Genomic DNA, 23,606 nt, shown 5'->3' with positions numbered 1-23,606 from the left:
CCCATATATCAATCTGCTGCTTAACTACATCAGCCTCGCTTATAGCCACTCTGCTTGGAGCATGTCGAAAAGGCGATATGTTCTCATCCGGGAAAATTTTCTGCGTGATCGGGCACACAGCAGTCTGCTTTTTTTCGGAAAATTCTTCAATCATCGATTGGACGGTATCTCTGTACTGTAAGGGGACGTCTATATCATTATTTGCTTCAACCACATTGTAGATACTTAACTGCTTCGTGTTCACAGTTTCCTATTCATTCAGAGAAGAGAAAACTGATATCCTTCCGGCGTCGACCTCATTGTGAATTTGGATATAAAGTCATATCCCAGCAGCAAATCGCATCCGATAGCATGATTGGCCACCACATGAAGCTTGTGTCCCAGACACATTCCGTCGATCTCCACTTCTGCCATAAACTGACCAGCGGAGCGTGTGATGTTGTTTCCAAGTCCTCTTAAAGTTGTTCTTGGGATCCACAATTGTAGCAGTGCTGTTTCCTCACATAGCTGTTGTGCTCGGGCTTCCTTGCGGGCGGCTGTGATTCTTTCTTCTTTACCATCAGATTCTCATCGATCTGACGCGTTCGTTCGTAGATTTCGTATTTCTCTTTTAGCTGCTTGTAAGAACTGCATCCATACAGGGTGTACTTGTAATCCGTTTTAAGCCTCAATCCGTCGACAATATACCGAATTACCGACTCCGTGTCCAATGTCCCACGAGCAGCGACGCGTTTCATCTGTAGCAGGTACTCGTGAAAGCTTTCATTGCTTGCTTTCACTCGCACAGACAGCTGATTGTGAATTTGGGCACTGCATAAACGATCGCACCCGAATTCCGTTGTAAGTTGGTGACGCAGCTGGCTGTACTCGTACACTTCTGTAGACTCCAGGAAAAGAGCGGCTGTACATGTCATTTTGGCACAAGCTTGTACGTATTTCTGTTTGTCGTTAAGCCCATAATTCGAAGTTGTTAAACCACTGCTGCACTGACATATTTTCTCCACTGAACTCAGGAATTTTTTTCGCAAAATTTTCCACTACCAGCTTCTCATCATTTTTTTGTCAATTTCATCGGCGCTAATTTTTAACGTTAGAAGTTTAACCAGATCTTGGAGCGTCTGTGTGTTTTTTTTTAAGACGTTTGTGTCGTTTCGGCGATTGTTTTCACCTGTCCCTGATCCACTTTGGCCATCGTATGTTTCCATTTTCTCATCTGGTGGTTCCTTTTCATTTGTCATAATAATTCTGTTGCGCAATACCTTTACCGGTAGCCTGCTTAAAAATACGGTTTTCTTTTTCTGATCTTCTTTCCTTCCGGTTGTTGTCTCGTTTCCTTTCCTGGCGGCTTTTGAGTTATGCGGCACCAAACTGTTTTTTTGTGTCCCTTTATCGGCTAACTGATTCTGAGACATACGGCTTCCGCATTTTCTCACTTTTCACTGGCAGTTCACGACTGGTTGATCCCCCAAATGTAAGATATAATTGGATATTGTTTATTAATATTATTTCGCGGTGCGCAGGTAATGAATAGAACAATTGGCTTTTATTAAACTGCTGGGTAAATGCTGCTGCTTTCTGCTGACTTTTCACACACGTTCGGCTGCTTCAATTCTCTCTTGCTTACTCTACTGTTCGGCTGCTACTTGTACTTCTTCTGCTCCTTTTGCTGTTACTCTGCTGTACGACTTCTGCTGCTGTTACTCTGCTGTTCGCCTTCTGCTGCTGTTATCCAGTGTGCCTTTATTAGATCTGCTTGCCTACTCTCTGTTACATGTATTGTCCTCATCAATACCTATCGATTAACCCAAAAAAAGTTTACCACGCCCACTTTAACGCCCACAAACTTCAAAAATTTGAAATTGGTTTTGTCAGCTTATCGGCTGCTCTTCAGCCTTTTAATATATAAGGGTCTTCATGACTACTTAATATTTGTGCGCTTATTTAGCGTCGAAAGAGTATACCATAAAACTGTTTTACAATATGTAGGGGATCATTGGATTCATGAAAGACCAATCGAGTTTGGATAAATAAGTATTCATTTCTGCGAACTTCGATTTCGGGACATGGCAGTAATGAAACTGATGCTTCTAAAGTAACCTCAAGTGCAGGATGGTACGCGCCTTCAAATTTAGAGAGAAGGCTAGTCCGAGTTACGTATGCAAAACAAACTTTACCAGAGCAATTCAAGACTTAGTTCAGTTGTCCTAATGAAAGATCAATAAGACCGTGAACACGCTCATAAGCCGATGGGGGAACGTGAATATTTAAATCAGTTGAGGGCATTCAAGAAATGGCAGGAAGGTTAAAGTCGCCCATAACAATAAGATGATCGATGTTTCCATGGGTTGAATGAATACTCTGTATTTCAGCCAAATCTTGAAGGTAAATGCTAGTATCAGACCGATGGGGAATACAGGAGCATGATATAAAAATGAAATAATCGTGAACCTAAATCCGAACAGCAACAAACTCTAATGTGCTGTCCGTACCAATTATCGGAATACGTTGAGAGACAAGATCGGCCTTGACGGCAATAAGAACACCGCCGCCAAGGCGAACTGAACGGTAACATCTATAGATAACATAATTTCCCGCAAATACTTTGCAGTCAGACACAGAGGAATTAAGTCATTAAGCCAATTTCAGTAAAACTAATCACATTGGCCACAAATTAGACACTGTTGACGAGCAGTTTACTATGTTTGCCCAATAAACTGCGAACATTTTGGTAGTGCAGGGAAAAATTATAATTTAGTTTTTTGGAACGTTGGTTGATTACGCTTGCTTACGTACTCGTGAGCAATGACATGTTCAGGCCGTATAAAAACATTGAGATCCTCATCAAGATGTACCTCAGGAAGTCCAATTTTAAACGAAGGTATTTAACGTATCTACTTAAACTTAAACTTCAGGACAGTTAGTTCGGTTCGAGAAATATTCAATTTGCTGCGGTTTTTGCCATCGTCTTTAGAAGCACCAGGATTAAGGCGGGAGACAAAAGTTAGTTTTTTTTGTGCAATGCCCGATAGGAGCATTTGAGCGACTTCAGATAGGGCTGACTGCGACGGTCCCGAGTTGGCAGTTAAAGGCGGCAAAACAGTGCCGGAGCCATTTTCAGCAGCACGCGACGTAGATGCCTGGTCAATGTTGACGGGTTTGCAGACAAGGTGGTACGACAGGATCAGACGGTCCACAATAGGCAGCGACAGGTGAAGGTCCGGAGGAAACGACTGCTCTGCGGACGTCTGCTGCATCCGAAGGGGTTCACTAGAACTTAAACGATCTGATTATAGTGCTGGATCATAACCGGAGTCGACAGCAGCAGCACACGGCGTAGAATTGACAGCCACGGCTAGTAGTTCCGAGGTTGCGTCAGCACTGAGGCCGTGCGCCTTTAAGATTAGATTCAGCCTTTTGAAAACGAGCAGATAAGTCCATAAATCCGGCCGATAAGGACTGGTATTCCACACTAGTTTACCTTATGAAAGTTATCATAATGACTTTAATACCGCGGTTGCGGTATATGTAGTAGTAGTTATATAGTTGTCTAATATATACGCGTATACAAAAAATGTAGATGTACATTTTAATGTTCACACCATCAGCTACAATGTGTAGATGTTTGCGGTAAACTCAAAAATAGAGTAGAGCGGCAAAGCGAAAACACAATCACGTTTGCTGATAATATTGTAATTATGCTAATTAAGTATAAAGTCACTTTTTAACTTTTCGTTATGATGAAGATCACCTAAAACTAGGTAAGATGTTTAAAATCGGTCTTAATCATTGCAAGTTAAACGGGTGAAATGTATTTATAGCTCTGCGGAACAGCAAAGAGCGATCCGATCAGATGTAAACACATTTCTTTTAGATTTCAGATAGCACTTTTTTGACTTCTTTTAATAATGAATATTCGCGATCTTAAATCAAGATTTATCATTCTTAAAATCCAAATTATCCGAAAATGTGCTAAATTCAAGAACATTCTTCAATAAAAAGGACAATACAAGAACAATTCATCCAAAACCTAAGAGCAATAAATTAAAAAAAAATATATTTTTTTTAATAACCTCAAACATTCTTAAATTGATCACTAAATGGACTTAATATCTTTGAATAAGGCATGAAATATTCTCATCAGTGGTATACATTTTCTTAAATAAAAAGTAATTCAACAAGTCTAGTTTGTGCTTAAACCAAGGAAGAACGCTATAGTCGAGTACCTCGACTATCAAATACTCAGCTAAAGGGACCAAAGGGAGCAGCAAAGCGAGATTGTAATGCGCCACCTACCCGCGATCTCAATATATGGTTGTGTGGGAGGCAGTCAGATTTAAGCGTTATGGGCGTTAGAGTTGCCGTGGCAAACATTAGACCAATAAATTTCAGTTAAAATTTTTTCTAGCATGAAAATGGGTCTCGCCACTGGTTTGGGTGGATTGTGGGCGTTTGATTGGGCGTGGCAAACTTTTTTGAGTCAATCGACAGGTATTGACGAGACTAATACATTCAGCTAAAATAATTTTCTAGCATGACAATTGTGGGCGCCACAGTTTTGGGCTGTTTGTGGGCGTTAGATGGGACGTGTCATTTTCGCGAAACAAACTTGCGATGCGTACAAGGCTACGGAATATAAATCTGAAATCCCAATTCTCTATCTATGATTTTTTGAAGTTTGTGGGCGTTAAAGTGGGACTGGCAAACTTTGTTTTGGGTCAATCGATAGAAGTTGATGAGAGCAATACGTTTCAGTTACAATTTTTATTCTAGCATTAAGGCTGTAGGAGCCACAGTTTTTTTGCGGTTTGTGGCCGTTAACGTGACACCATGACGTAACAAATTTGCGCTGCGCAGGAATCTAAAGACAGTGCATGCTTTGTTCCAGTATTGCAGTTCGAGATCACAGCGTTCATACGGACAGAAGGAAATTGCCAGATCGACTCAGCTAGTAATCCTGATCAGGAAAATATATACTTTATGTGGTTGGAAACGCTGACTTCTATAGATACCTTCCCACTAAACTAGTATACCCTTTTACTCTAAGAGTAACAGGCTTGAATTTCAGGGGGTATACGTACACCAGTTAAAAAGGTCCGAGGCAACGCTTGACCATAACCACGTAATTCACTCAAGGTTCCTGATACGCTTTATAAAACGAAATGTTTCTAATATTTTTTTTTAGCATATGGGCACTGCAACTTGACCTGTCGAGATTTCTTTATAACGACATGAGCACTGTGCTTAAAATATATCGCGTGCAGACATTGAAAACAGATCCCAATCATACAGATTCTCTAGCCTAGACCCGACCGAAATATAAAGCCCAGACGACGAAATGCTGAGCAGGCAGTACTCTTTGTTTCAGCTCTCGTCAGATAACATAAAAACAGGAAAGTGGAAAAACAACTGACTGCACAGATAAAATCGAGATCGTAAAATTGATTACCAGATACGCAGAATGTGTAACCTTATGGTGGCAAATGTATGTAAAAACTATTTTGAGAAACACGATTGTAATGCGTAGCGTCTGGCCAAACGAGCTGAAGTTCTAACTCCTTTATCTCTCAAACTATCTGTCCCATCGAGTTGAAGTTTTCTCGAATAACAACATGACCAATCTTTTCCACTTTTCCGATCCGTTTCGTTTTCGATTTTGCAGGCAATTGTCAAGTATAAGTCTATGGTTTTTTAGGTTGAGTGGTGAGCTGCGGGCAATAGCTAGTCAGCAAAACGCTTCTTATGACAATTTGTAGGGCCAGGTTTCCAAAGATCGGAAAAGGCGCCAACGTTAAAAACTATTCTGTAAATTAACGCAGTGTTTTGGGAGAGGCCTTTATGGACGGGGATGGTCACGATGAACAGGTCTGTGGTCCACAAGTAAGTCGCGCCATTTGTGTGTGCGGTAGCCGCATCGGGAGTTTTTGTGGTTTGCAAACAAGCAAACACCTGACCACCACTCACATTTTGCTGATTATCATGTTACGTGGGCATATTAGTGCCCGAGTCCTGACAAGGACTTGGGCCGAGGAAGAGGCGTCCGATGTTCAGGCACCATTTGCCGGCATAAGCTACGTCGTATTCGGGTCGTGGGATCTTGGTAAGCCTCTCTCCTCTCCAACATAACGAGAATAAAGATTAAAAGTCAGTCATCAGTCCACACTGCCCAACAAGCTTAGCTGTCGCTTGATCGCAATGCGATCGGGCTGTGTTTTGGCCATATTCCCTCCCCTTCACACATTCGTGTGCCAATGGATCGTCGCGGGCCGCGCAATACGATCCCCTATTGTCAAGGTTGTTCGTCGAAAGTTATGTCATTGTTCTTGACCTACTTCACTCCTCGCGTCAGCACACCCCCTTTGTTATAGTTCTAACACGCCATGGTTTTCAATTCTTTTTCACATTATAAATTTATTAAATAATATTTATGTCGGCGTGTGCCGGTGTTGAATAACATAATATTGGTTAATTCATATAGGGATTAAATTAATTGACAATTATTGTATTAGCGGAGAGTATCGAATTTATCACCTATGAAGGTGCACACATCAGCAAAATACTGACTATTCACGACTACAAACGTCGCTCAGAGGGCTCTTGCAATTATCATATAACTACAAGGCTGATACTCGCCGCTGAAAAAGTTTATAGTAGTCTATAAAACTGTAGGATACTGCACGAATATTTATATATGTATGTTTATAAGAAAGGAACCGTGTCCCGACAAACTTACCCCCTCTTTAAATCCTGGGCGATGAGATCTCGACGCTCCGGATCCTGGGCTTTGGGAAAATATTATATTGGATATATATATATAAATATACGTGCACCAAAATACGGCTGTTCTTAAGTATACCAATTCACTTAAACACAAAATATATATATATTATGCCACATGCATGCGACTTCTTCAACGGCTGGTGGAGAGATTTGTCCTCTCTAATTGTTTATCATGATTCGCACTTTGTCTATTGATTCGGTTGGTTTAAATATATTTCAGTGCATGTTTGAATGCTTGATTTTCACTTGTTATCCAATTGTATTATTTGAGGATATTGGTCCTTGGTTATGCATGAGTTCACTTTAGCTTTGGTTGGCTCGATTAACACATTTATATTGCATAACTACTTTCTCCGACGTATGATATTGGTCGCTACGCTCTGAACGGAACCATCCTACAGCTGAACAAATTTCAGGAGCATGGAGATCACGGATACTGCGTCCACAAACATCGCAGTACGTCGGATGTCGTCCTTATCGTTGATCTTCTCCACGTTCTTTGATGGCAATAGCGGCGCTGGTTCGACACAAGACTATTTCGAGCTGCAATTGTGTTCTCCTCAAGGATTGTTGGATATGGTGGCTGGTCCTGGTGGCAGAAGACTCCATGGACGACTGCCCCAGGGAAAGTCGCCTTCCCTCGAAGCTGCCGGCTTCCGTCAGCAAGACACCCAAATGGATTCTCGCCCTTTCTTTATTTGTCTAAGGTCTTTTATACCAGACTAGAGCTTTTACTTGGCTGCGGGTATGGATCGGATAAACTAGGTGTTCCCACCTAGAATTACTGTTTCTTGATATCTGCTATCTTGGGAGTCAACGGCCGGCTGTTGCCCTTTGCCAGCTACCGGAGTATGGTTACCAATAGGTTGACAGTGGCCGTTGTTCTGACCACGCGACACCCGAGAATTGCCGAATTGCTTTTTCTTCTGCCTTTACCAGTATGAGTCTGGTTAGTCACATGCACCCCTCCCCCTGCCTAAAGATTCGTCGTTGTTTCTCTATGTGAATCTTTCTATGTGGAGGGCGTACGTAACAATCTTTTGATTTGCATTGGAATGTGAAGATTCCAAATATAAATATAACAAGACAGGATGAAAATGTATTTTGTATTCGGGGAAAAGAATGTAACAGGCAGAGTAAAGCGTTTCCGACCCCATTAAGTATACATATTGATCAGGATCACTAGCCGAGTCGATCTAGATTTTAGATTTAGATTCCTTGTTTTCGTACGCAGCGCAAGTATATTACGCGAATATGCAACGTCCACTCTCACGCCCACAAACAGCTCAAGACTGTTTCACCTACAGTTTGAGTAATAGAAAAAAATGTTAACTGAAAAGTTTTATTCTCTTCAATACCTACCGATTGACATAAAAAAAAATATTGGCACGCTCACTATAACGCCCAAAAAATTTAAAAAATTATTTATGAATACTGACATCTAGGTAAATACCAGAGAAATAGAGTTTTGACTCTATATTGACCATATTAGAACTACTCAGCTTTGTACGCAGTGAAAGTTTGTTACGCTATTGTGCCACGTCCACTCTAACACCCAACAGCCGAACAAATCGGTGCCCACAGATTTAACTTACAATATTGGTCTTGTCAATACCTATCGATTGACCTAAAAAAAGTTTCCCACGCCTACTCTAACGCCCACAAGCCTCCCAAGAAGAAAAGCAATGACGTGAGAGCCAAACAATGACAAGTATACGAAGGCAGTCCGATAAGTACTTAGCCCCACCGCCCGATGGCGTCACTATCGCAAGAGAAATTTACTATCGTGTAGTACATTCTCGTAGAAGGCTACTGTCGAAATTTCAGCCGATTCGGACTCGTAGTTTTTGTTTTGACTGCGTATGGAATCGGACGTGTCCGCGGATTTTAGAAAAATGGAGAAAGAGCAATATCGGTCTGTAATTCGATTCTTGTTTTTGGAAGGGAAATCGCGCAGCGAAATCAAATAGCGCTTGGATGCTGTGTACGGTGACTCTACTCTTTCGATGGCGACCGTCGAAAATTGGTTTAACTAGTTTCAACGTGGTCGCACGTCGGTTTTTGATGAGCCACGCCCAGGTGCCCCGAAAACGGCTTCCACGGAGGATAGCGTCACAAAAATCCACGATCTCGTATTGACAAACCGCCGATTGAAGATACGCGAGATAGCTGAGACAGTAGGCATGTCAAAAGACCGCTTGGGTCGCGATGGGTGCCGCGTTTGCTCACTCCGGACAACAAACCGTGAGACCAGTTCAGAGCAGTGTTTGACGCTGTTTAAGCGCCATCCGAAGGAGCAATGTGCCACGCCCACTCTAAAGCCCACTAACCGCCTAAAACTGTGGCTCCTACAGTTTTGATGCTAGAGTAAAAATTTTAACTGAAATGTATTGTCCTCATCAATACCTATCGAAGTTTGCCACGCCCACTCTAACGTCCACAAGCCGCCTAAGCCTGTGGCGCCCACAATTTTCATGCTAGAAAAAAATGTTAACTTAATTGTATTAGTCTCGTCAATACCTATTGATTGACCCCAAAAAATAACGCCTTAATCTGTCTACCGCCCACATAACCATATATTATGATCGCGGGTAGGTGGCGCATTTCAATCTCGCTTTACTGCTAGCATATCTCCATTTCCCTTTGGTCCCTTTAGCTTAGTACTGGTTATCTGATAGTCGAGGCACTCGACTATAGCGTTCTCCCTTGTTTTTGAAGTGTGTTAATCTAAGTTGTTAGTCTGAGCTACGCTCTTTGTGCTAAACCTTAATCACCACTCTGGCCACTCTGGCCACGAAGGCGATTTTTACGACGTATGAATAAAGAGTTCACGTTTAGTAACACGAGTCGGTTGTATTCGCTTCACTTTGTTAACTTTCCCCCCGACTCCCTGCAGTCTCATGTGGGTCAGAAAAACGATCCTGCTCTATCAATGATTTTGGCGCCCAACGTGGGGCTGGATAGTTAATTTAAATAACTAAAACCATAAATCCTTAGTGTTCGGATCAACCTGATCGCTTAAGGGGGTTCACCTGTGTAATACTTTTAAAAATTCTTTTTTTTTTTATTGCAAATTTTCTATCTATAAAATGTCAAAAAACATTGTGTAAAAGGATTTGTGTTAAACCAGTTTGTTAGCTGCTTGGCCAGGAAGAGTTAGCATCCGGTTCATAAAAATGATTATTTATCACATCCTCAAACTTTAAACGCGTTTTTCTCGAAACCGTGTTTTTCAAGGTGGTGTGCAGGACTGCGCAAAATCTATTCGATGAATCAAGCTGAAATTTTGAGGGGTCAATTTGAATGTATAATCCGAGGTACTGACGTAGGGGTTTCTTAAAATAATTTTTTCAAATTGTTTTTCACACTTAAATATCTTATAAATAAATGTGAAAAACTAATTTTTTCTTCCCAAAGTTCGCCATTTTGACAATTTTCAAAAATTTACGAAATCCCTACGTCAGCACCTCGGTAACTTGATTACGAATAACGGAGTATTTTCGTTTTTTGTTTCGGACGACTTATGTGTGGTGTATCCTGCACACCGTTTAGGTCCGTAAATTTGGGAAAGTCTCGTTCCAGCTTCGTTCACCAGTACACTTTCTTGATAAAACTGTTGTACATAAAAATATATAAACTTAAATAATAAACTAACAAAATACAAAAATAATTATTTAAAAACCTTGAATAGTTTACTTACACGAAATATCCGAAAAAGCGCATGAAAATCGACGATACGTTACGTTACGATACGCGCTCCATCATCTGTGTTGCGCTGCTCGCCGTTTTCCACTCGCACCGCAGACACGGAAGCACACCCCGATATTATCGTTGGAAGGCACAGGTTTCCAGCTACGCCACATAAATTCTGACCATTTATCGCCCCGTCAGGAACATTATCCATAAACCTGGAAACTCTACAACAGTAAGGCCACTAACAATGTGTCCCACACCACCGGACTCGATAAAACAAAGGCGATCTAATATACGCAGGAGTATTTGCCGCATCGTGACCGCAGTCGCCAAAGCCGAAAAGTCGGAGAAGCCGCAAGTCGTGCTGATGTCGTCCGAACTCACGTGTCGGCCTATAGAGGCCAATTTCAAACAAATCATGGCCATTCAACCGAAATCGAGGCGCTTTACCCAACCGAGGAACAGCTGGAAGATCTATCTATCGCTGTAAAGGTGACCATAAAGGACCAGCTTGGAGACGACGTGCAGGACACGCGACTAAAACCTGGTTTAAACTCTGTCAAGTTGCCGACACTCGCGCTCCCGACCATTGCTGGAATATCGAAACTTTATCACTACATTCCAGCAAGTGGTAGACCAGCAGGAATTGCTATCATCGATTGAGAAGTTTAACCATCTCATAAACTGTCTCAAAGGCGCAGCCCTATAAACCATCAAGGCGTTTCAAGTCACCCCAGAGAACTACAGTTAGGCTACCAAAAGTAGTGTACAGTTGGGCAGTCTGTTTGACAACGCGTTAGCGTTGTTTGACTGATTTCGATCGTTAGGATCCGAATTGCAGATAGCTCAAGCTATGCTGATTGCAATTTTCATGGAAAAGGTGGGTAAAAGAGCCCAATTGCTTTGGAATGAATCTCTTACTTTCGCAACACTTCCCTCTTGGAATGCTTGCTTAACCTTGATTGAGTACATCAGTAATCAAAATAGCGCCCACAATACCTCCGGCAGTGCGCGACAGCCGCAATCTCTGCGCATGGGGCACAGCTTTATTTGTTCCACGCACTCCATTTCAATGACTCGTAGCTGTCCGGACAAAATCTCTGCACACAAACTGCCTAGGAAGGGCTCAGCCAACAAAATGCCCTTCTTCAAATACGTTCAGAATATGCTCACGACTGCATCACACCATGCTTCACTTCGACCCGTCGGGACAGAAATCAAGAAATCCCAGTCCCATTCACGAGCCACCTCAGCACCATGTCGTTGAAGCCGTTACCCACGCGCTCGTGGATACACACCACGACCGAATCATTCTGGCTACAGCCATAATCCTGGTACAAGATGCTGTGAACGGGCCCTACTGGACTCGTGCTCGCAAGTCAACTTCATAGCCAAAGACTTCGACCACCAACTGCGAAAGACTATTTTTGGATGGGTAGTATCAGGGCGCACTGGCAATCAAGGTCATGCCGCCGAAATCCATAGTTTCCTGTCTTTAGAGGATTCAATCAACTTGAACTTGAAACGTTTATGGCGCATAGAAGAAATTTCCACTACGGCGTCCACACTTCTCCAGCGCAATCGAAATGCGAATCAATGTTCAAAAATCGGTCTGTCAAGTCGCGGATGACCCTGAACTGCTGGGAGGTCTTTCGAAATGGCACGGTTAAGATTTTCATCATTGGAACGTTGTTTAAGCCCGAACACAAATCTTCTGCTAAGTAAACAAGGTACATGGAAGAGTATGAACGTTTGGAACACATGGAGTTAGTAACTTGCCCACTTCTAAACGATCCCGACTACTACATACCACACCACTGCGTAATCATTGTTTTTGAGGCCTCGTGCCCAACAAGTTCCTACAAATTACTGAACGAAATTCTTTTAGTTGGACCCACAATTCAACCGAGTTTGTTTCTACTCCTAATAAAGCCCAGGACACATCGTATGTACTAACGGCTGACGTAATCAAGATGTACCGGCAGATATGGATCGACCCGGCGCATTGTAAATTTCAGTATAGCCATATTCGCGCATACCAACCTAACATGCAAACTAGGGCTAAAGTGGGACCAACGGGAAGACAGTTTTAAGTTCTAATTCAACTGAAGTGCAAATTCGGAATGGATTATAAATAGAACCCTTCTTACTGTGGCCTTATCCCTTTTCGATACGCTGGGACTCTTCTTGCCTATCAACCTCTTCGAAAATCCTTTTACAAGAAATTTGGCTGCTTAAACTGCAACGGGATGAATCAATCCGAACGACTCTCCAAGAAGCATGACTATTGTTGTTGTCGTCACTGCAGCACTCGGATTTTTGCGATGCCTCAAAATGGGGATATGGATGTTGCATTTACGCAAGAACACTACATACTGACGGTCGTGTGGAAGTTCATTTAATCACCTCAAGGTCGCGTGTGGCACCAACGCTGCATTGGGTTCGGCAAAATACTGCTACGCTTTCTACCTTTGCCGGCAACTGAATATCCGACATCACAGAATTCACGCCGGACTGCTACTAGAGATTCGTTCAGACAAGGTACAACCCAGCTCACCTCATCTCCAGAGAATGTAAGCTTTCAGAACTAACCGATTTAGCCTGATTCCACGGACCTACGTTTCTGTCAAATCCGCCGACATATTGCAAAGGGGCGCACTGGTTCGATGACATTTTATCTAGCAGGTCAGAGACGGATTCAACCTTCTGCTGGTCGGAGGTCGATTGGAACTTGCATCGATCCCAGACACACACAAGCTTCCCATATTGCTTCCCGCCAAGGATGTTGCTGTGGTCAAATACGTACGTCATCTACACCTTAGAAACTACTACGCTGGTCCTGGTGGGACTGATGTGGTTATGGTTTTGGATCGTGAACGCTCGAGAAGTCGCTCGTCGTGTTGTACGCAACTGTGTTCACTGTGTCCGCTACAAACCTAAGTTGCTGCAACAAGTTATGGGGAACCTCCCAGTCGAGCGGCTTACGCTATGAAGACCTTTTGCTCGGTGTGGGATAGACATCTGCGGACCCGTTCGTTCCATTTATCTACGAGTTCGAGGGAAATTGCCCGTTAAACGCTACTTCGCAATTTGTGCGTGCTTCGCCACGAAAGCGGCTTACATTGAGATCGCCCTCAGACATTTTTTGCGATAATGCGACGACTTTTGTAGGCGAGTGCAACAAGTTGCACGATTTGAAGGACATCATCTTTGATAGCTAGAACTAGAAAGAAATTACATCGTATTGTACAAACGAATTTGTAACCTTTCATTTTATACCTCCTAGGGCTCTACACTTTGGCGACCTCTGGGAGGCTGCTGTTAAAACCGCCAAAAAGCTATTGTTCTGCACGCTCAAGGATGCCCCACTAACCTTCGAGGAGCTTTTAACTGTCGCTGCTGAGACTGAGACAATCCTTAACCCGCGCCCGCTTGCTCCACATGCATCGGATCCTAACGATTTGGTCGTCCTAACGCCCGGTTATATTCTTACTGGCGACCCCCTTTGAGCTTTGCACGACTGGCTAGCAGGGGATGATCAGCTCAACTGATCTCAACGATAAAGTCGGGTCAGCGCCATCAAGCTACTTATCTGGAAGCGTTGGTCCATGGAGTATCTTCACAAACTCCAGGCCAGAAAGAACTGGACGACCGGGTCTTAGAACATCGCAGTCAACGAAATGGTTCTAATCCACAAGAATCATGTTCCTCAGCACCGCAGGCTTTTAGGTCGCATCGAAGCGACAATACGAGGCAAGGATAACCACGTAAGAGTCGCCGATGTCCGGACGTCGAAAAGAGTTATACATTTATTCATAAACTGGCCCGTTTACCAATTGATTTAAAGTAACTAGGTACTTTCAACATGTAATCTTAGAATTGTATTTATCTAAGTTGTTAATCTGAGCTTCGATTTTGGTGCTCAGCCTCAAGAAATCTTTCCCATGTAATTCACCACGCTGGCCAAGAAGTCTATTTTAACGACGTATGAACAAAGAATTCACGTCCGGTAACGCGAGAAGACGGTTGTATGCGCTTTGCAAACTTAACTATACCCCCAACACGCTGCAGTCTCATGTGGGTCCGGAAAATGCTCCTGCTTTATCAAACAACATTTATATTGAAAAGCATCTCCCACTCGTATAATCAATACCACCAGTTTACAAAAAAAATCGATGAAATACGCCTTTAAGGAATCCTTTGTTTTCCAGTTTTCCGGGCACTTAAAATTTTATCTATGGTACCAATTTTTTAAAGTGTAAAAAACGCTTTTCGTCCTCTTTTATTTTCTAACTCGAGTTCCGATAAACCGAATTCGGTCATCAAAGACATAACGACCTTCAACTTTCTTATACACATCATTAAAATCCATTTATTAGTTTAGAAGGTACACTTCGTCAAAGTTGGAAAAAATGCAAAAACACTGGTATAAATGACTTCTTTAAAACAACACGCCTAAAACCCGAAATTAGTTTTATGTTGTTTTCTTGAAGGCTGAACCATAACGGAGAATATGCGCCATTGATCACGACAATCCGTTGGTAAATCGATTTTTACAGATTTTTAAACGTATATACCCAAGTTCAGTACTCGGGAGCAGCGGCCGTTAAACATTATTTTATATTTTCAGTGTTGGGGAACGTAAGAATTCGGTGCACATTTTTTCCCGACGGGAGTCACTTCCCCGATCCGAATGCGATGTCGCGGACGATCGTTTTCATCTTCTAGAAGTCGCTAAATAGTGTCTTCAGCGATACAAAATGCTTGCGGGAGGGTGGACTTTGGTCAGCGAAAATTTGATTTTTGCAGTTGCAGAACATAACCTTCCAGAAGTTTTACAGGATGGGTCAATACCAGAGCTCGCAAATAACTGTCAACCATTTCCGGTTGTCTGCAAATACGTGTCTTTTCCTGACTCTTTACGAAAGGACTCAGTGAGCAACCGATTTATGGGTTCTTAAATGAGCTCGCTCCCGCTCAGAGCGAAACCGTTTTCTTCTATTCTGTTTTGTTCTGGTTGTTTCAAACCCGTTTTGTCGTGTTCAGTGAAGCAAAAGGTCTTTTGCGTATTTATTGGTATCAGAGCTCGCTTTTTGATAGCATTTTGATATATGGAGTATGCGATCAAAATGGAACTTGTTAACCAAAAAATTTGAAAATAAATTTAAAATGTTGTATTAAACAAATTATGTTATTTCTTTTTCAGAACAACGAAAATAAATGTAAAGTCCGTTTGCGTTGAGTTTTTCGGTCAATCGGTCTTTTGTTGACTCTCATTGTGCGAGCGTTTCTCTTTCCGCTCTTTACGCACTGCTCATAAAATTGCTCAACAGAAAACATAAATGAAGACAGCAAGAGTTTCTTGCTCAGAGCGAGAGCGATACAGTATGAACTTTTTCGGTTGTGCTCGCAACGAGAGCGCAAGAAGAAAAACGGTCAACAGCTATTTGCAAGCTATGGTCAATACTAAAGAAAAGCTTTGGGCATGTGTTCTTGATTGACTATTTAAATTAATTAAACATTTTTTTTTAGGTATTTCTAGACATATTGGTTGATTTTGCAAGTATTCTTTCGAGAAGTGTTTCCTTAGGAAAAAGAGGCATTTAGAATGGATATTAGGGCGGACTTTTTGTGGATGAAATTTTTAAGGTCAAACTCTGACCCCAATAAATATTTATTTTTGGTGTACTTAATGCATAACAGAAAGAAAATGTTGAAAAAAATTTGTTTTAGAGAGTGCCCAATGACATTTTATGTTTTTCGACATACTTTATATTCGTCTAGATGCCGTATATGTGATTTTGAAAGAGAAAAATATGGCTCAAATGCATATTTCTAAACATTTTCATTTTTCTAAATATCACATTTGTCTAAAAGCAACAGGTTGAAGGAAGCATTTCCGACCCAATCAAGTATATATACACTGTTGGAAAAAATAATAGAAACGATTTTCACTTCTTCACTTCTTATTAAATAGCTAAGTAAGTACGAAAGTTGTGGGCTTCAAACTAATAACATGTGGAGCACTGATAACTGTTCTTTATTTTGTGTTACACCTTGAGCCCCATTCGCCGTTGTTACGTGCCTGGAAAAAAAAATAGAAACACTACTTATTTCAACCGAAATTTCGGCTTAGACTTTTTATATTTAGAACTTATTGGTTTAGTTTAAATACTTTAAGGTAAGTCTAACAAAAAGTTTCGAACATGGTGAAAATTCGTTCATAATTACGACTTCTAGGCTCAGAATTAGTCGAGGAGTGCATTGCACGGCTCCGGAAAGGCATTTAATAAAAAAACTGAGTGATGAAGGCAAATCAATGTCTAAAATAGCTGAATTAATGAATTGCTCAAAGAAAAAAGTGTTCTCCGCGGTTCATTACATGGATAAAAAGGAGAACCGAGGTAAAAAGCGAGCCACAACCAAAAGGTTTGACGACATTTTGGCTCGACCAATAATAATACCTTAGGGGCAGCAGTTACAGCTCGAACAATTAGAAACCGGCTGATTGAACGAGATCTGAGAGCTTATTCAGCCAGGAAGGTTCCATCTCTGAGCCAAAAAAATATGAAAAATAGACTGCTTTTTGCAAAACAACCGGAGGTAGACAGATTACAGCGTTAATTTTTTTTTGGATCAATCGATAGGTATTGACGAGACCAATACATTTCAATTAAAATTTTTTATCTAGCAAGAAAACTGTGGGCGTCTCAGGTTTGGGCGGTTTGTGGGCGTTACAGTGGGCGTGGCAAACTTACTTACTTATACAAAGGGTATCCTAGATTCGTCGAAAAGTATGTAACAGGCAGAAGGTAGCGTTTCGAACCGCAAAAAGTACATATATTCTTGATCAGGATCACTAGCCGAGTCGATCTAGCCATGTCCGTCTGTCCTTATGAACGCTGTGATCTCCGAAACTATAAAAGCTACAATACTGGGATTAGGCATGAAGATTCCTGAGATACCTGCGCAGCGCAAACCGCCCAAAACAGTGGCCTCTTAAATATTTCTACCGCCCACATATCAGTATATTGAGATCGCCAGTAGCTGGCGCATGACAATCTCGCTTTGCTGCTTGCATATCTCCATCTTTCTTTGGTCCCTTTAGCTGAGTAACGGGTATCTGATAGTCGAGGTACACGACTATAGCGTTCTTCCTTGTTTGTATTATGCTACTATAGACCTAAGGTACTCGACTATAGCGTTCTTCCTTGTTTGTATTATGCTACTATAGACCTAAGGAAAATCGATACAAAAATTTATTATAACGGGCAATTTTAAAGCTAGTGTTATCAAATTTGGGCACCAATTTTGTTATTAGAATTTGGAATCGACGAACCTTTTCACCCCCTTCTGCCCCCAAAATTAAGAAAAATAGAATAATGTGAGCAATTTTATGGTGATAGGAAACAATTGTTATTATTATTATTATTTGACATTTTCGTTTTCTACTTCAGTTTTCAAAAAAAACCAAAGTCTTCAGTTAATTTTTTTCATCATTAACATTTTTGTACTGACATGATAATAACTGGTTTACCTGTGACATGAAAGGCTTTTGTGTTTTTTATGGGCCTCGACAAGTTTAGGCACGAAATTATTGTATCTGATGTATCCATAGCACGGTTGAACATATCAGCCATAGAATGAAGTTTGCTGTGTTTTCTGGAGTGGTGAAGTCTGTCATATTTATAAACTGTGATGCTTCTTAGCCAAATCATCCGACTGGAAGTAACGTATTTTCTATGATCTGCCTAGAGTGCACGATTATTTTGTGGACTGTTGGTGTGATGAATGTTGAAATGCATTGTCACCAAACTGGTGAATTGGTTGTGGATAAAAATTGGTGGTTGCCGATGACACCGGAACCAGTTTGATGACAATTCATTTCAAATTTGTCTAAATTGATTGGCAACTGACAAGACAAACTTATTGAAATTATCCTTAAATTGTAGTTAACTTGTTGATCGAACCCGGTAAATTCCAATAAAGTCTCAGGTGTTACCTGTATTTGTATTTCCAAGAGAGCTTATCCCAAAAGATTTGCTATGTATGTGCCTTATGTCGCTTTCTTTTCGTATGGACTAGATATTTGCCATTTTTTTATGCCCATCTTATATTCAGCATGTAAGACAAACTCAAAAAATCGAACAATAAAAAAGGACCCATTCCTTACAGCCAAGGAACTCAGAAACACCTTAGGGGCAGCAGTTACAGCTCGAACAATTAGAAACCGGCTGATTGAACGAGATATGAGAGCATATTCAGCCAGGAAGGTTCCATCTCTGAGCCAAAAAAATATGAAAAATATACTGCTTTTTGCAAAACAACACCAGAACCGCCAAAACTGGAATAATGTTCTCTGGTCCGATGAAACTAAAATTAATATGTGTGGATCAGATGGAAAAATATATGTTATGTTTATGAAGTTTCAACGTTTTTTTTCTATTATTTTTTCCAGGGTAAAAACTCAAAATTAATTCTTTAAGTCCACGCGTGAATTATAAAAATCTTTTTGTTCCCTTTTAAAAACAAACTTAAGTATATGTTAAAAAAAAACATATGAGATATATCTACTTTCTTTTTTATGAAATACAAAAAAAAATACGAAAGTGAGTAAACCGTTTCTATTATTTTTTCCACCAGTGTATGTATTCTTGATCAGGATCACTAGCCGAGTCGATCTAGCCATGTCGGTCTGTCAGTCTGTTCGCATGTCTGTATACTGCCTAATGCATGCAGATTCTAGAGATTCCTGCGCAGAGCAAGTTTGTTTTGTCAGTGTGCCACGCACACTCTAACGCCCACAAGCCGCCCAAAACTGTGTCCCCTTCAGTTTTTATCCTAGAATTTAAATTGTTCTTATCAATACCTATCGATTGTCGCAAAAAAAAGTTTGCCACGCCCACTTTAACGCCTACAAACCACCCTCAGCCGTAGATATAAACGCGAATATTTCGGCAACTACCAAAGATAGAAAATTGGGATTTCAGTTTTAAATTCCGTACGCAGCGCATTGCCACGCGAATATGCCACGTCCGATCTAGCACCCACAAACAGCCCAAGCTTGTGGCGCCCACAAGTTTCATGCTAGAAAAAAACTTTTAAACTGAAATCTATTAGTCTCTTCAATGCCAATCGATTGACGCAATAAAAGTTGGCCACGCCCACTTTTACGCTCACAAGCCACTCTAAATTGAGGCACCAATAGTATTCGTGCTAAAAATAAATTTTAACTGAACTGTATCTGTCTCGCCAATACCTATCGATTGACCCAAAAAAAGGTTTCCACGCCCACATAACGCCCATAACACTTAAATTTGTCTGCCGCCAAAATAACCACATATTGAGATCGCAGGAAGCTAGCGCTAGCCATCTCGCTCTGCTGCTTGCATGTCTCCATCTCCCCTTGGTCCCTTTAGCTGAGTAACGGGTATCTGATGGTCGAGGCTCTCGACTAAAACGCTCTTCCTTGTTGTAGTTTTCAAGTTGTTGTCTTAATTCCCATAATTTCCACACTCAAATTTTTACTTCATCGGTATTTCTATCAACTGTTTCAGAGGGCATCGTGTCTTACAGCATTCCAAAAGGCGTGCAACGCGGCATGGAGCTGGATCTATCGGATAAAACCTACGATGGCAATGAGCAGGGCGACCGCTATGTGGATGGCCTTGGTCAATTGGTGGACGGACAGAAGGGCAAGGACAATTTCCGTACCGACATCCATGGATTTGGCAAGGGTGAGTAACTGAACCATGTTTTATATGCATTAATTTTCAACAAAAAATTGGAAAATTCATCGGATAAAATAGTTGTAAACTATTTGTCAAAAAGCTTTACAGGTAGAGCCATAACTTTACCCTTATAAATTTACACGAAGCACACGAAGTACATACAGTGCACTATGGGGTAAATGGTCACTTTATCTGGCATTTAATATTGCGAGTAAACCAAAAGAGATTTATCACTGCGGTTTTTATACCCGTTACTCGTAGAGTAAAAACACGGAAGAACGCTATAGTCGAGTACCTCGATTATCAGATAACCGTTACACAGCTAAAGGGACCAAAGGGAAATGGAGATATGCAAGCAGCAAAGCGAGATTAAAATACGCCACCTACCGGGGGTAGACAGATTACAGCGTTAATTTTTTTTTGGATCAATCGATAGGTATTCACGAGACCAATACATTTCAGTTAAAATTTTTTATCTAGCTTGAAAACTGTGGGCGTCTCAGGTTTGGGCGGTTTGTGGGCGTTACAGTGGGCGTGGCAAACTTACTTACTTATACAAAGGGTATCCTAGATTCGTCGAAAAGTATGTAACAGGCAGAAGGTAGCGTTTCGAACCGCAAAAAGTACATATATTCTTGATCAGGATCACTAGCCGAGTCGATCTAGCCATGTCCGTCTGTCCTTATGAACGCTGTGATCTCCGAAACTATAAAAGCTACAATATGGGATTAGGCATGCAGATTCCTGAGATACCTGCGCAGCGCAAACCGCCCAAAACAGTGGCCTCTTAAATATTTCTACCGCCCACATAACAGTATATTGAGACCGCTGGTAGGTGGCGCATTACAATCTCGCTTTGCTGCTTGCATATCTCCATCTTTCTTTGGTCCCTTTAGCTGAGTAACGGGTATCTGATAGTCGAGGTACACGACTATAGCGTTCTTCCTTGTTTGTATTATGCTACTGTAGACCTAAGGTACTCGACTATAGCGTTCTTCCTTGTTTGTATTATGCTACTATAGACCTAAGGAAAATCGATACAAAAATATAATATAACGGGCAATTTTAAAGCTAGTTTTATCAAATTTGGACACCAATTTTGTTATTAGAATTTGGAATCGACGAACCTTTTCACCCCCTTCTGCCACCAAAATTAAGAAAAATAGAATAATGTGAGCAATTTTATGGTGATAGGAAACAATTATTATTATTATTATTATTCGACATTTTCGTTTTCTACTTCAATGTTTTCAAAAAAAAACCTAAGTCTTCAGTTAATTTTCTTCATCATTAACATTTTTTTACTCACATGATAATAACTGGTTTACCTGTGATATGAAAGGCTTTTGTGTTTTTTATGGGCCTCGAGTTTAGGCACAAAATTATTGTATCTGATGTATCCATAGCAAGGTTGAACATATCAGCCATAGAATGAAGTTTGCTGTGTTTTCTGGAGTGGTGAAGTCTGTCATATTTATAAACTGTGATGCTTCTTAGCCAAATCATCCGACTAGAAGTAACGTATTTTCTATGATCTGCCTAGAGTGCACGATTATTTTGTGGACTGTTGGTGTGATGAATGTTGAAATGCATTGTCACCAAACTGGTGAAATGGTTGTGGATAAAAATTTGGTGGTTGCCGATGACACCGGCACCAGTTTGATGACAATTCATTTCAAATTTGTCTAAATTGATTGGCAACTCACAAGACAAACTTATTGAAATTATTATTGATCGAACCCGGTAAATTCCAATAAAGTCTTAGGTGTTACCTGTATTTGTATTTCCAAGAGAGCTTATCCCAAAAGATTTGCTATGTATGTGCCTTACGTCGCTTTCTTTTCGTATGGACTAGATATTTGCCATTTTTTGATGCCCATCTTATATTCAGCATGTAAGACAAACTCAAAAAATCGTAGCCAGCAACGCAAGGACTCACGCCGTATTTTAAATTAGGAATGATTTGCAAAAACTTAAAGCTCTTAAAATTGTTATTTCCTAGGAAATCGTTTTGATTGTTATTATTGAAATGACTTCGTATCTGTCAAAGCATATAGTACTTTACCATGAACGGCAGTAAGGTATGGGCTGAATTTGACATACACACATTCACTTTCATTAAGTTGTATCTTGCATTACAGTAGCTTTTCATTTTCTATATTTAATTCTTTTTTTTTAATATCACTTCTTTTGTTTCTTTAAGAAACTCCAACTTTAGTGGGCGACAGAATCATATAGACTGTGGGGGCGATTATTCAACAAAAAATTTCCGGATGAGTCAATCAGTCGAAGTGGCTTTACAGTAGCGGCAAAAGGACATGAGTCTGCATCAGACTATCTTTTATAGCGTTAGACTGGTTATAATTCCCCTGTCCAGTACTCCTATCGAATCCATACAGCAGATAAGACATCTTTGTTTAGAAGGTAGATATCCACTTTTCTTTTTCGAACGTCATTCCGCAAAACACTATTCTGCTCCTTGGTCAACCCTTGATCCAATATATATGGCAATGCTTTTTTGGGCGCACGTATGGGTGGCTGACTGGGCCTTGTTAAGCCTTCTCTGACTTGCTTGGCTTTCTCCGGGGTACTTGCAAGTATTCTAAGAACTGCAGCGAGATCATGTAGTCCTTCCTCCCCGGCAACTGCGCTTGCTGCTTGGACTAGTAGGAGGACTTCATTACTCTGTGAGTTCGCTAGGTCAGCTGCTTGCGGTCTTTACGCCCTTTCGACGCAAATGAATTTTATTAATTGGGGGTCCGTTTATCCGTTTCGTGTGCTTACCTTTAAAGTACTTGTAATTTCAATTAAAACTTTGCCCTTTGTACTGCAAACTGTTGCAGAACAGCTGGCTTTCTTCTTTTAAAATTGCATTGTCCACATTTTTGTTTGAATGGCGTTCTCTCGATCACGCCAGCCCTTCTCGCTATTCCTTAGAGAAAACAGATCGGTGTTGGAAATGTGAGGTTACCTAAGAAAAATTACATTTCCACCAATAGTGCGGAAAAGAGCAGAATAAGACTAACAGCGATGAATTCAGAATTGACAACGATACAACATATACTTGGACGCACTTCAAAATAATGCAAAACTTTTTTTCAAAAATCCTATCCAAAGTTTAAATTTGTTTGTCAAAATCCAGCTTCACTGCGTTACAAACTTCTGACTGAAATCATAATACCCTCTGCAAGGGTATAATAAGCATTTTATAAGACGTCTTGAAAAAATTAGCTAAAATCAAGAATGGAAGTTAACTTCGGCAAGCCGAAGTTTGTATACCTTTGCAGATATAATTATTTAATTTAAAAATACAAAAAATGATACACCCAATAGTATAAGATAATATGTCAAAAAACACCGAAGCTATAATTTATTTCATATTATTTTCCCACCCATTTTCCGATC

At 40.8% G+C, this 23,606-nt stretch overlaps 1 protein-coding gene across 4 annotated transcripts in view; it reads left to right on the top strand.

The window, feature by feature from the left end:
* Nucleotides 1-23,606, top strand: part of smal (smoke alarm) — a 236,821-nt gene that overhangs the window by 135,861 nt on the left and 77,354 nt on the right. For all 4 annotated transcript variants that reach the window (XM_065867303.2, XM_036822587.3, XM_036822589.3 and 1 more), the window contains exon 6: nucleotides 20,028-20,207. In XM_065867303.2, coding sequence (XP_065723375.2) covers nucleotides 20,028-20,207 — 180 coding nt within the window. The remainder of the gene's footprint in view (nucleotides 1-20,027; nucleotides 20,208-23,606) is intronic.

This window comes from Drosophila suzukii, unplaced genomic scaffold (genome assembly GCF_043229965.1).
Source record: "Drosophila suzukii unplaced genomic scaffold, CBGP_Dsuzu_IsoJpt1.0 scf_15, whole genome shotgun sequence".
Classification (NCBI taxonomy): domain Eukaryota; kingdom Metazoa; phylum Arthropoda; class Insecta; order Diptera; family Drosophilidae; genus Drosophila; species Drosophila suzukii.
Note: the sequence above shows the minus strand (reverse complement) of the source record. Positions and strands in the feature narration are given on the sequence as shown.